General features: G+C 37.0%; 1 protein-coding gene across 3 annotated transcripts in view; it reads left to right on the top strand.

Annotated features, from left to right (window-relative positions):
- Window positions 1-13,780, top strand: part of CBLB (Cbl proto-oncogene B) — a 128,007-nt gene that overhangs the window by 54,222 nt on the left and 60,005 nt on the right. For 2 of the 3 annotated variants that reach the window (XM_027883242.1, XM_027883243.1), the window contains exon 4: window positions 11,947-12,093. In XM_027883242.1, coding sequence (XP_027739043.1) covers window positions 11,947-12,093 — 147 coding nt within the window. Of the gene's footprint in view, window positions 1-11,068; window positions 11,108-11,946; window positions 12,094-13,780 lie in introns of those variants that run through there. The other variant, XM_027883244.1, reaches the window with a different exon arrangement.

Here is a 13,780-nt window from a genome sequence, read left to right as displayed (position 1 = left end):
GCTTCTCTCGATCTTTGCCTCATGCAGTATTGCACCATCACCTGCCCTTTCCTACTGCCAGATCCTGCCAGGCCGCCTTCCTGGTGGAACACAGCTGCACTTATGATACGGGCTGCCTTTTGGGCAACTTCAACTTTTCAATCTCAATTATAGGGGTGAAAAAAGACTGATTGTCAATTTGTAGGATGTTTCCTTTCGCCAAGGCATCTGAAATTGATTTATGGAGCAGTAAGATATTAAAAGTTCTGTGGTATCAAATTGAATGAGTGAAATAAGTGAACTTAAGGACATAGGGGGTACCCTATAAACCAAATTCTTAAGTACCTTGTTTTGTTTTGAAGACAGACCCAGATCTGAATCAGTGTAGTCATTCTTGTTTTCTGTGGTGAGCACAAGGAGAATACCTAAGAAAGAATAAATGGGGCAAAACATGTCATTAAAAAATTTAGTTTAATAACGATAATATCTATATAAATACAATAATAATTTAAAAAGTAGTTTAAAAATGTAGTAGATTTCCCCAGTACTCTCCCGGCCTTTGGCCATTTTTAGCTAAGGGATTTCCTGAACCTGTTGTGCTTTGTTACTCCAGTAACCTTCAGTGAAGCTGCTCTTCCTGGTGTTTTCCCAGTTTCCCCTCAAACCTATTTAAACTTCACTCCAAGATATCCTTAGGCAACAACTTCTGTGGATCAGGGATTTTTTGAGCTTGCTTCCCATCAGCTTCTTTAAATGTTCTAGTTACTGTCAGTCCTCATCCATCTTCCTTATGCCACTTGGAATTTATAGATATCTGTCAGGGTTACTCATTCAAGGTGAAGAGTCCCAGCATACTCAGTTCCTCCTCAGTTTGTAGGCATTTCTTTTTTTTGATAATCCTTGTTGTCTTTTGATGTATCTCTTATATATGTTTCTTACATATTTGTTTTGGTAAGAGATGACTGTGATTCCATATGGTGGTATAATTGTTTTCTGTTTTCTTCTCAGTTCTTTTGCTAATAATTCATAGCATTTGATCTGAGTTTTTATTGCCGATGAGCACTGAGCAGATCTTGTCATGGAATTACCCATCGTAATTCGAACTTTTGCTTCTGAGAGGCAATGGACAGCTCAGAGCCTGACCTTTGTTCATCAGGACAAGATTATTTTTTCACATACATGGTTTTACCTTCTTGTATATTGAGCTTCATTTCTGTAGTTCGGTCACTCTGCAGCTATTTACAGTTTTTTGTCAGCCTTATAGCCTTTGAATCTCTTAATATAATTAGCAAATTTGTTTGCCTTGCTGCTCACTGCTTTCCCACGAATGTGCTGAAGTGAGCAGATCCCTGCATAACTCAGATGGTACTTACTTCCCTCCATGTCAAACAGAAGCCCTTAATACTGCCCTCTGCTTCCAGGTTTTTTTACACCAGTTACTTATTCATGCCAGACCATCCTCTTTAGGTCATGACTATGTAGCTTTCTTTAAAACATTTGATTGTCTCCCATACTGAAGTGTCCATATATGAAAATACTGCCATTAGTTGAACCCATGTTCATAAATGTAGTCATTGAAATATAATAAGCTTGTTAATGTTGAAAGGGGAAAAAAATTTAGCAAGCAGATCAGGGTGTAAATGTCTTCATTGGTTATTGTACTTTAGACCAAATAAAGTAATTTTTTGCAAAGAACTTTTCAATCTTTTTCATTTTGTTCTCTTCCTTTGCTTCTCATGGGAGATAAGGAATTAAGAAGCAAAAGGCTTTATTTTGATTTGTATGGAAAGCTTCTGTTTGGAAATTTGACATCAGTACTTCCTGAAGGTAAAGATTCTGCCTCAGTTTTCATGAAAAATATGCCTGTCTGTCTAACTATATCCTTGGGTTTCTTTAGTGCCTGCCTTTACCCTGTCCGAATTACTGATTCAAATATTTCAGCCAGTTCTATTTCTTTTCTAGTTAGTATGTAATGACACATCTTGTTGTAAAGAGGAAATCTATTAGACTTTTCCCAAGGTCTTTGCTGTAATCCCAGCTGGTGCCAGATTGTTCCTAATTGTCCTGTTAGATATCCCCTGACCTGATCCTCATGGGCTGTAAGTACATATAGCATCGTGAAACTATTTCAAATATCAATTTGGAACCAAGTATTTGATTTTTCTTTCCTTACAAATTCTGTACAGATAAAGTTCCTAACACAATGTGGCAGCAATGTATCTGGTTTTAAATGGGTTAGATGTGCTTCTGATATTTGAGAGGACAGGAGGCTGATTGCCTCAGGCAACAATGAATATATATGAAATGGAATAGGGTAGATTTGTGTTGTTTACTGTTCTAGCTGGAGATGGTAGCTTTCTTCTCTCAGTGAAAGTCACTTTACATTCTCTCAGTAAATAAAAGCACAGTGATTGTTCTGAGACCCACGTACAGTTTCAGTACTTCATATATCTTATTTTGTATATTTCTATATGCCATGTGCGTTTCTGTGACACTGCTTAGCTATGCGACACAGATTTTTGTTATCTGAATGTTGCAAACAAGCTGCATCTCAGCATTAACTAATGTTTAAATCATTTTCAGTGAACGATTTCAGGTGGATTTGATTAAAGTGCATCTGAGAAAATGGAAATTTTTATTATATGTTTAATAGGAATTCAATAACTTGAGACGTGGTTTGAAGGCTGATTATTATATTTTGGTGGGTTGTGTAGCTCTCACTTGGATTTCCATTTTGATAAATACCATGTTTTCATGTAAAATACCCTTAGAATGCATTAATGACAATGCTTAGAATGCTGTAATGTGTGTCTGCCTACATGAAATCTCATTTCAGGGCTTAGGGTCAAAATTCTTATTTATATATTTGAAGGGTTTTGAAAAAATATATTTGTTAAAATGCAGAGTTGGACAGTTCCTCTACTAATTTAATGATGATATTTTTGATGGGATGGTACATGGGATAAAGAGGGTTGGTTTTTGTAAAGCAATGAGTTCTGCTTTTAATGAGGGGCTCCTACCACTGCAACAGGACAAATAAATAGAAAAAATTATGTACTAGAGTCTCAAAAAGAAAGATCCGAGGACTTAAGAGAAAGTTGAGTTCTAGGGCAAAATGTGCAGCTCAGTATTGTCACTTGATCAAGTCCCAGAAGCAGCTCAACGAGGAAAATTCCCTTTTGGCCACTCTTAGGAATGGTGGAACGGCTTGTTGACATGAAATATTGTTAACTTGCACTCAGTGGAAATCACATGTGACAGAGCAGGTAATAGGCACTGCTGGAGGTTATGGCACTTTTAAAAATAATCTGAAAAAAATTCAACAGTTTTATACTTCTGTACCCTCTATAATGCATGAAAATGAATGCTAAGTTATTTTAAAATTTCCAGTTAAATTAGTTATCTACATCAGAACGTAATCTGGTCCATAAAAATACTATTACACTTTTTGCAACTCACAAAACCAAATTAAAACTGGAAAGGTAAGATAGCAAAAGGATTGCCAAGAATAAGATTCTGTGTGTGACCATGGTTGGTCCCTGTTGGATTTGTACATTGTGATGGTCTGTAAATACAGTGTGAGATTCTTTTTTATTCCGTGGCACTGTTGCCTGGGTAGGCCTGAATACCCAGAATAGATGTTCACTTAGCAAGCAAATGTAAAATACATACATTCACTCCTGGTGCCTCATACATCTCCTTATAGTTTAATTTTTTCATGCCATTCATGCCATTCTTCTCTAAAAGTGCTGACCTTTTCTCATGGGCTTTCCTATACTGCTCTGCATTATTATACCTTTTATATCAGGTTTTCTCTGAGTTCCATGTTACCATCTATTTCTTTCCATCTCCCTTCTCTAGCTTGTGCCTTCTTTGCTCTTGAATCAAACAGCTTGCCTTCCTTTCTGAGTTTGTTGTGGTCTTCACTGAGAGAAATGGAGAAGAATTTTCTTATCCTACCCTCTTTGATATTAAAAACCCTCTACTTAAAATTAGAGTTGTGTCCCACAGCTTCAGGCTGGCTCAAGCTAAGTTCTTGTCTGCCAATGTTTCATGTGTAGTTTAGTTAACTGTATATAAATCAGATACTAAACTGTAGTTTAGTTGACTACACATGAGCTGTGGATTAAGAGCTGAGAATTTTGAATTTATTTTTGGGCCCTCTTGGACAAGATTTCCCTCAATTTCATCAGTTTGCCAAACTTGTGTAAATTTTCCCAAGATTATTGGGAGGCAGATGTGATCCAAAATCCATTTCCTGTTAAATATCAGAGCTAGAGAATTAGATGTATGAAAAAAGACATATATGCGTATTAGTTTGCCAAAACCTTTTAATGTCAGTGAAAAATATTACCAATCCTTCTTTCAGAAATGGCTGAATTGTGTTGCAGATTTTTTTTTCACATTCATTGAGTATGATGAGAGCATAAGCCTAAGCATAAGGTTTTGAATTTAAGTATTTATATTGGGATCCTCATTACTATGGTGTCTCTTTTTAGTTTCTTTTACTTAGAAAACATCATAACAGCATGTTTTAAGGTGGGGCAATAGAGTCTAAGTGGAAAATTCTGAAAGAACAAGCCTGCAGTACACATTCTGGGCTATTTCTGTGTAGGAAAATGGCACACCACAACCCAATACAGTGAAACGTATTCAACTGCTTGATGCTCAAAGAGGAGGCAGAGGGGGATGCCAAGAGATTTACTCAGGGTGCTGTGTGGCACGCATGCTTTGTTGGTATTAGCACCTCACAACCACTGAGTTTCCTGAGTTTTTGCATGACAGCAAACTAGATGAAGCATGACACAGAACTAAACCACTTTCCTTTGCTCATGCTAGGTTGCTGTCAGGCGGATAAAGCGTTTAGTCACATCAGTACCTCCGTGTGCCCTCCTTGGCCTTTGGGCTGCTGCGTTGGCTGTGGCAGGATTTGTGCCAAACTCAGCCTCATACCCTTTCCAGAGTCACTTTGAGTTCCTCCATGTGTTGAAGTGTCCCTTTTTTTTGCACATAGCTTTGCTTAGTGTGGCAGAGTAATGCTCTATCCATGGCATGGATAATCTCCAAACCAAGTAATCCTTACAAGACTTAAGAGGGTGATGATTATGTTGGTACTATCAGTTATATTTCTAGTACACAGATAATGTGAATTACAAGTAGTCATCTCACTTTGCAATGCAGTTCAGGATGTTTACTGGCCTAATCAGGTACTAAAAAATTATACCAGCCACAGCTATTCCTTTAAGACTGCTTATTTTGGCCAAGTATTCTCTTGAATATTCCTTCCCCTTGAAAAAAATTTTGGAAGATGGTGAAAATATGCTGATTGAGTCTTTCTTGTTTCTTAATAACTCACTCATGTTTTTTAAAAAGCTTTACATATTTGTGTATTGAGTGACTTAATTCAACTTCTCAAGAGCAGGGTTCACTATCATGCCTGAGGAATTCTGCAACAACTGTAGTTTCATTTATACATACAGATATTTGGCTTTACAGTGAAGTCGGTGTTCAGTTTACAGCATTGGATCTTGGCAGACAGAGATGTCTGCAGGAGGAGGATGGAGGAAGCAGAACAGTGCTTGAACAACAGGTTGATACCGATGAGTGAGACCATGGCACAAGAGCAACTGACTGGTAATAAGTAGTAAATAAAGCTAAACAATCAGTGTCTAGCTCTTCTTTTAAGTCTCTGTACCTGTCAGATTAAGTATTTTGAATCATGTATTTTGTTAGGATGATCTAGTAGCTCGATTAAAAGTTTCAGTAGTAAAATCAATAAATCTGTTAGCTCTTAGTTTATGTGGCTACTTAAACTGTCATAGGATTGACTGTCCTTCACAAAATATACTTGTAAATATTCAGATCAGTTTTATGCAAATTTCTTTCAAAGAGTAGCATTCTCTAGAGACTTTTTTGGGTAACCCCTGTCCTTTTCCACAAATAATTAGAGATAATAACTATTTATGGGGAAAATTATTAGATCGTTAGCTTGTCAACACACCCTTTTCCATTTTTGATGACTCACATTCAGCTTTATGCTGGCTGTATTCTGTGTATTTCTTACTCCTGCCAGCACTCCTTATGTTTTCATTTCATGGATGTATTTGTTACCTCACATACAGGAGTACTAGTGAGGAAAGATATTAAAATGCTTTAGGAGTGGCTTGAGACATTTTTGTGTCTGGATAACTGTCCCTTGGACAAAACTGGAGGTAGTGAAATTTTCAAAACTTGGACTGTAAAGCCCAGCTGACAAGAGCTGTTCATGGTTGCTGCTGTATGGAGCGTTTGTTTAGCAAAAAGCAAATATAAACCCTGGATAGAACTTTGCTTAAGAGATGGTGGTGGTGCACTGGCATGCCAGTTCATGAATGAAAAAGCATACTCATCAGTCTGCAGAGAGTGTCATAGACTGGGAGAAACCTTAACCATTTTCCATCCTTTGTATTTGTATTCCATTTTCTTTACTAAGCTGTTGTCTAATAATTTCGTTCTTTGTTTTTGCATAAATAGGGCAGCAGATATCTACTGTAGAAGCAATGGCAGCTGCTAGGCAGTTTCAAAAGATGGAATTAAATTTTGAATTCTTTGCCTTCCTTTATTTTGATACTCTTATGTATGTGTTCCTTCCATGACTCAGCAGCACAAGTAGGAAATAGAGTTCATGATTATTCTTAGTCTCAGGGCTATTTCATCCCAAGAATAGACTCATATACTTTGATCCCTGAACCTGAACAATACCCTGTCCTTATATCGCTTTTAAAAATAATCATGGCACAGAAGCAGAGTTGAGCTGATTGCCAAATAGGATGGTAGGCAGTTTTTTCTGTGCAAGCGTATTAACAGGAACCTTTGGTTTCCTTTGTTTCATCTGATGTGTTAAAGAATGCTCCATTGTTAGTGCTCCCTTTTCTGACTGTGTTCTACACCTGTAGGTTTCTAAAAAAGAAATGTTGGGGAGGTTTTTTGAGGGTTGGTTTGTGTGTTTGTTTTGTTGTTGTTTTTGATTATTGTTGTTTGGGGGGGGGGAAGTTGTTGTGTGTGTGACTTTTTGTGGTTTTTTTTTTTTTTTTTTTTTACTACTTCTTTTTCCTTTGCTTCCTGTCTGTAGAAGGGGAAGTTCTGGAAAAGGATAAATGAGTCAGGGCTATACTGGATTATCAAGAGTGAACTGCTAGCAGCATATATGATTGTTAGTAGAGATCTTCAAAACTTCACATATTCCTTCAGAATTTTTTCTATTCTGTGATTTGTCCTTGACGTAATGCATTCCTGTTAGTCAGTAATTAATGGCAGAAGTAATCTGTCAGGGGGCTTTATGGACAGCTATGATTTTCCTCACGATGGCACAATAAAAATGGGAAGTAATTTGGAAAGGGGTTTTTTCCACACAGTGGAAACCTGAGTCAGAAAACATAAATTCTGAACTTTGGAGAGCAGAGTGACAGAGCACAGAATGTGAGTCTCTGCTTCTCTCCTTTGTACCTGAATCAAAAGACTCTATTCTTTTCCTCTGGATTAGTAACACGTATTTTGTAAGATCTTTGAATTCTACCACAACTCAAGCATATGGATCAGAAAGCTGTTCTGAATATAACTAATTATGTGAAATGAGCTCTGTACATATGCTTTGAATTTTGAAGCTTTAATATTTGGTGGGGATGGATTTTTAGAAGTTAAAATAAACAATTCACTTTATGAAATTCACATTTCAGACTTTGTTTTATCCTGGTTCCTAAGCAGTTATGATTTGCAGTTTTGCCAGCTAACAGAAGTGCCTTTGTACAATTACTCTAAATAAGAAATAGAGAGGAATTATCTGTTATTTAGTGATACTTTGGTGTATGTTTATGTCAGATCTATCTGGAAAATATTTTTAGCTGTCAAATGGATTTTATTCTAGCTCCAGAGACTCTTTTTCTGTGCCAGATGATGGAGTTATATATTATCATCTTGGAAAGTTTTCTTTATTACAGCAGGTGGTTGTTTAACAAAGTATATCTATGTGGATGCAGAAAGATAAAGCACTTACTAGAGCAATGAAGAAGGAAATCCAGCAATAACCTAATTTTTGTAATGACATAAATAACTGCAAAGACATGCAGTCAGACTTTTCTTCCAGACTATGTTTTTCCTAGAAATATCATAAAATAATTTTTGTGGTCATAGTAATATACAGACATAAAAGTGGAAATGATATACATGTGTAGCATGTAAGTAGGTTTATGCATTTTGAAGTTGTTGCGTGAATTACAAGTATGTATTGCTAAAGCAACTTTGTCTTGGTTACTGTCTGCAGAATCCAGTAATTCTGAAGGATCAGGGCACCTTACTTTGTGTTTTTATGTATAGGCTGGTTCTGCCAAGCGTATTTGGAACTCTCCAAGTCTGGAGCTCTCTGAGCGCCTTGCTCCGTTCATTATGCAGGCAGTACATGCTGGACTCAGGTGTTCCTCCCACCTCATAATTCAGGCCAGTGGCAGAAGGGAAGTGACACTGCCTAATTCCCTGTGCTGTCCTGTTTGCTGGACCATATTGCCTTCCAACAAGTAAAATTAACTTCCATACAGTGATTACAAAATTGACACAGACAAAATTTATCTGTCTTATTGCATGCTGATCATGCTTGACTCTCCTGTTTAGCAGATCCAGAAGGGTAGGACTACTTCAGACCTGCTCGGTGCTGCTGCTCTAGTTTGGCTGGGATGTTGTAATATTTCCATTATTAAGCCCTGTTTTTAAATTGCATGTGACTGGTATTTGAAAAGTCCTTCAGTTATTAAATCTTTGCATCCTAACTCTCTCCCTGCATTTGAAGAGAAAATTGATTCAAAATATAGAAATCTACTGAATAGTGAATAAACTCAAAATTCTTGTTTTCAGACTTTACTGTCTGCATTTTAGAAGTCCTACTGATTAGGTGTAACTCCAAAAGACACATTAATTTTGTAATTAAATAAAATGCATCTTTCTTCTGATTGCACAAAAGGTCTGTACTGGTTCAACAGACTTTTACAAGTTTCTACTAAATAAAAATTCAGGTTTTAATTTTTGTATCTTGGGTGCTCTGGGCTTGATTCAAACCATGTTGGTTCTTCAGTAGATCCGTCATATGCAAGCATGTTTGTCACCAAATCATAGACTATGACTGAAAAACTGGTACTTCAGAAATCAAGGTCTACAAGGAGTTTGAACTGTATGGCATCAGTTTGACTTGGCAAAATGAAGGTAACAAAATCTAAGCATGAATCATAGGAAAACTACCAACTACGGGGTGTTGAGTATGTTGCAAGTAATACGGAAGAGATCTACGCTGTGTATTACATAAAATGCAGTTAATGCAGCATCATTTAGTGTTAAAATATTCTTGTATTTTACTACAGTAGCTATTATGTTCTGGAGAATGATCATCTTGATTCACTTTGGTATAAAGCAGTGTTGTTTAATTTTGGAAAGATAAGGTTTTTCTCATCAGCATGAAATTCATTCTCTACTGAAATAAAGGAGATGTGTATGCTCTGTTCCAGGCCTAGCACAGCTAAGGAAAGAAATTCCACCTCTAATTTGCTCCTGGTTGCTAGTGAAATTAGATTAAAATTTTAAACTCTGAAGGCTGGCTGCTGAGACCTTAAAACCATTGTTTCTCTACAATTTGGATGGCCTTTTTTTGAGCTGTAGCTCCAAGGTGATCTCTTAAGATGTCTCTCACCTGCTGGAATCTAGTGAGTCAAAGGGTCTCTCAGGAGCATGTATCTGTCTGCTCAGCTCTTCTGTGCCACTGGGCTGTCAGTACTATTGTCCCTTTGCCACTGCATCAGACTTTACTGTGACCAGAAGAAAAACCTTTGTTACTGCAAGAGATAAAGACTGAGGTGATCAAGATTTCATTAATAGCTTGGTGATGGGAATGAGATTTCAAATAGATGCTCAGACTGAACAGTTCTTTGGCTTCTGTTAGAATTCTTCATGAAAATGCCAAAGCTGATTGTTTTAGTTGTTTTTTTTTTTCAAATAAATGGGACTTAAATACCTTGTCTTACACTTACAAATAGAAAATAAGATGGATAATTTTTGGCAGTGCTCCGTCTTTTATACGGGGGGAAGAAGGGAGTCATCCTAACTTGAAAAATGGGGCTGCACAGACTGCCAAATGGATAAAGTGCAGTATGTGCTTCCTGAGGTGTCCTAGGAAAGCCCCTCCCCAACACCTCAAAAGTACATGTGCTGAAATGGATAGACGTCTTCGGACAGGTGAAATGCATGGATAGGGAGAGTCACTGGCCTACTCTGATGGCATCATGACCTTGTATAATTCTTGAAAATCATGTCTGAAATCATTGAGCTTTGTACCTTTGTGTCAAGAAGGTACTGAGATCTGATATCTCTAAGCAAAAACGGTGCAGTGTGTGCTTTGCTGTTTTAAAGAAAACAATATACAAGTGAACAATTAAGACATGATTTATCATGGCTATTTGATACCAGAGAAAAAGAGAAAAAAACAGGTGCCCTACCTATAAATTATCAAGAATGTGCCATTTACATGTTCAAGCACAGATTGGGCTCTAGCTGGTTTCAGGTTTCACCTTTGCAGTCAGATAAAAAGAAGGTATCTTAGTTTGATATCAAAACATTTTTTCTTGTTTATACAAATGCAAACAAAAAATAATTTTACTTTTTTCCTTTCTTTACTATCTTGTATAATGAAACAAAAGTACATTGATGCACTTACTGACTGGTGCTCTTCGAAGAGAGAAGGAACAGGCTTTGTGATTTCGATAGAACCATTCAGATGCTTGTCTATAACTGTGCATTTGCTGTCCAGATCCTACCAGCTGTTGGTTCTGGTCAGGTACTGTGCAGTTACACCTAACAGGCAGTGCATCTGCATGGACATGTGCATACAGACACACACACTCCGCTCTGGGCAAGGAAGTGCCCCAGATGGCACCTCTATGTGACTTCATCCCCTAATTCACTACAGGGCTCATGAGTCCAAGAAGCTCACTGGGTGGATTTGTACCTGAAAAGAACCCCTGCAGCACAGTACGTTAATGTAGAGCGTTAATTGTACCAGTCAAGGGAGAGCTCTGTTCAAACTTGCACTGAGTCATGTTCCCATCTGTCCTGAGTACAGAGAGCTTCTTGTTTAATCTTCGTTTTAGGGCAGGCTGAGGAAGCCACATTAAAATAGCTGTTGCTTGCTCCTTTGCATCAGGCTTGAGTTCTGAGGAGGAAAATAATAAAGAACACGTGTGTTTAATTAAAGTACAAAGGAAAGAGGAAGGGGGATAGCAAGGAACAAATCCTGAAAATAAGGAGCTATTGAGCATCATAATTATAGACATCTTATTATACTAGAGGAATTAAAGGACTCTGAATGAATTAGCCCTGCAACCATTCTTAATCTTGAGGGGAGGGAGAGTATATTCATCAGGGGTTGCTTTGTTTGTTTTAAATTACTTGTGTTTTCAAAACAGCTATCTTTCTCATTATTTTCTTGGTAGTAAAACCTATAATAAAATCTGCAACACAGCTTCAGCGTTTTTTGAATGCATGTTTTTGATTGTTTTGGGATTTTATTTGCTTGGTTGAGGGTTTTTTAGTGTATTTACTGCCTAATTAGTGTAAATTTTGGTTCTGCAATGATGAAATGGAATAGAAACACACAAGCTTAATGCACAAGAAAGGTATCTGAATATGCAGTTGAGAACTCAAATCTATGCTGTTGCCAAAGAAATTATTTTATATTCATGAAGACTTATGGTAAATACATCCTCAGAAGTGCATGGAAACACAAACTACTGTTTTGTATTTCTTTGTGTTTTCCGTTGAAACCTCAGTGTTTTTCTTGTGACATGCAGTGATTATTACAAAATATGCAGAATATATGACATACTGACAGATTGATTAAACTTATTCAGTTCTAAGGATTTGATCTGATTTTTTCCCCCCTTATTATATCCACAGGAGAAACTTGACAAAGCTGTCTCTCATCTTCAGCCACATGCTAGCAGAAATCAAGGCTATTTTTCCAAATGGCCAGTTCCAGGGGGATAACTTTCGTATCACCAAAGCTGATGCTGCAGATTTCTGGAGGAAATTCTTTGGAGAGAAGTAAGTAGTAACAGTTGGCCAGATCCTTAATTCTTTCTGCTCATAAGCATGAAAAATAATGAACTTTTCAAAAACCCAAATAATGCTTCTAAGTATGTTAGTGGGCATTTTAAAGGTAATTTCTCATACAAGTGTTAAAATTGGCTGAAATAGCTACATTCATTGTTATAAATTTTTTTTCAGTGTTGTAATTTACTCAAAGGATGAATAAAAACATATGGGCAGTTCTGTCAAGGGTACTTGTACTCAGTCTCATTGCACAAAGTTTATTTGTTCCATTCTCTGGTGAAGATAGTACATTGCTTTCACAAAGTACAGGGCAAATAATGTCCTTTCATATTACATATTTATCCTAGAAATAAAAACTTTTAAGTCTGAATTAGGAATTTGATATTAATTTCATGGACAGTACATTTCCTTATCCCATTTTTAACTTTCTGACTACTACAGGATTTAGTGGAATGAAATGTGTGGAGTGTGGATACGTGATTCCATCCATATAGCAAATGCAGTAGTGAAAATGTAAAAGTAGGCAGATATGGTGTTCTTGGTTTGTTTCCGGGAAAAGAAGTTTCACTTATAATACACATATAGGCTAATACAAGATGTGTAGCTTTTTCACTCTATCGTATGGAATGTTTATAAGTGTCACAGTGGCATGAGAGGAATGCCAGAGGCAGGATGTTTGTGTATTTTGCGTTATAATAGAGCAGTCAAAATGGTCATCAGGTCTGACACCTTCCACAATGTAGACAGAACAATTTCTGCATTTTCTGAGCACGAGAAGCTCTTTAAAATAAGTCTCTCATTCTTTATTTAGAATGCTAGCATAGTAGATTGGCATTTCTGCAAATCAATGCTGCTCAGTGTGAATTTACAACAGTTTCACTTCCATGTCTTTTTTGCTAGTCTAAACACACCTACTGCTAGCTTTCTGCTTTCTGGTTTCGTGATAGTGTTCTCTGGTAATTTCATTCTTCTGACAAGTTTCTTTCCTGTGTAAATAATATTAGAGTGTGATTAAGTTGCTGTATCAGTCTTCTTTTTTGTTAGAGAAAAGAAATGTGACCATATCTTGTGTGACCCATTTTAATATGTATATAATTTTCAAAATATCTGCAAAAGTTCAGCTAAAGTCTTTGAAAGGATTAACTTACATGACATGTAGGGCTCTCTATCAGTTGAGGCTTTTAAAAAACATGTCAGTCAAAAAAAGAAAAACAGGATCTTTGAAAAAAAAATGACTAATGATCATGTTTGTTCACTGTTTCTATTTTCTCTTCCTCTCTTTTCCCCCCCTTGCTTAGCAACTCTGAGAATGTAAATTTCCTTGTGGTCCTTCTCTTTTCTTGTTGGGCTTTGTCCTTGAATGACCTTTACCAGCTGTCTTGATCACAAATTGCATTTCTGTCACTGGGATTTACAGATCTCACCTTCAAGCTGCTACTTCTTTCTACCAATTTGTCTGAACCGGTTTCTTCAGCTCCTCTGATCGCTGTGATGTTCCTCTTTGGGTTTCTTGACTGACTTTTACTGTCTCTGGGAGATTCAAGTCCTTTTCTTCCAATGGTTCTGCAGGTGTGCACTGGGAGATAACACAATAGAGAGGTACTTGAGGTGTCAGACAGTAGGGTGCTGTAACACCTTAGTAAGTTTTTACCACAACAAGGTTGGTAAGAGGAATTTT

The sequence above is a fragment of the Empidonax traillii genome, unplaced genomic scaffold (assembly GCF_003031625.1).
Source record: "Empidonax traillii isolate 1590-97213 ecotype Southwest subspecies unplaced genomic scaffold, ASM303162v1 scaffold121:size1714817, whole genome shotgun sequence".
NCBI lineage: Eukaryota > Metazoa > Chordata > Aves > Passeriformes > Tyrannidae > Empidonax > Empidonax traillii.
The sequence above is the reverse complement of the archived record's forward strand: the minus strand, read 5'-3'. Positions and strand labels throughout refer to the sequence as shown.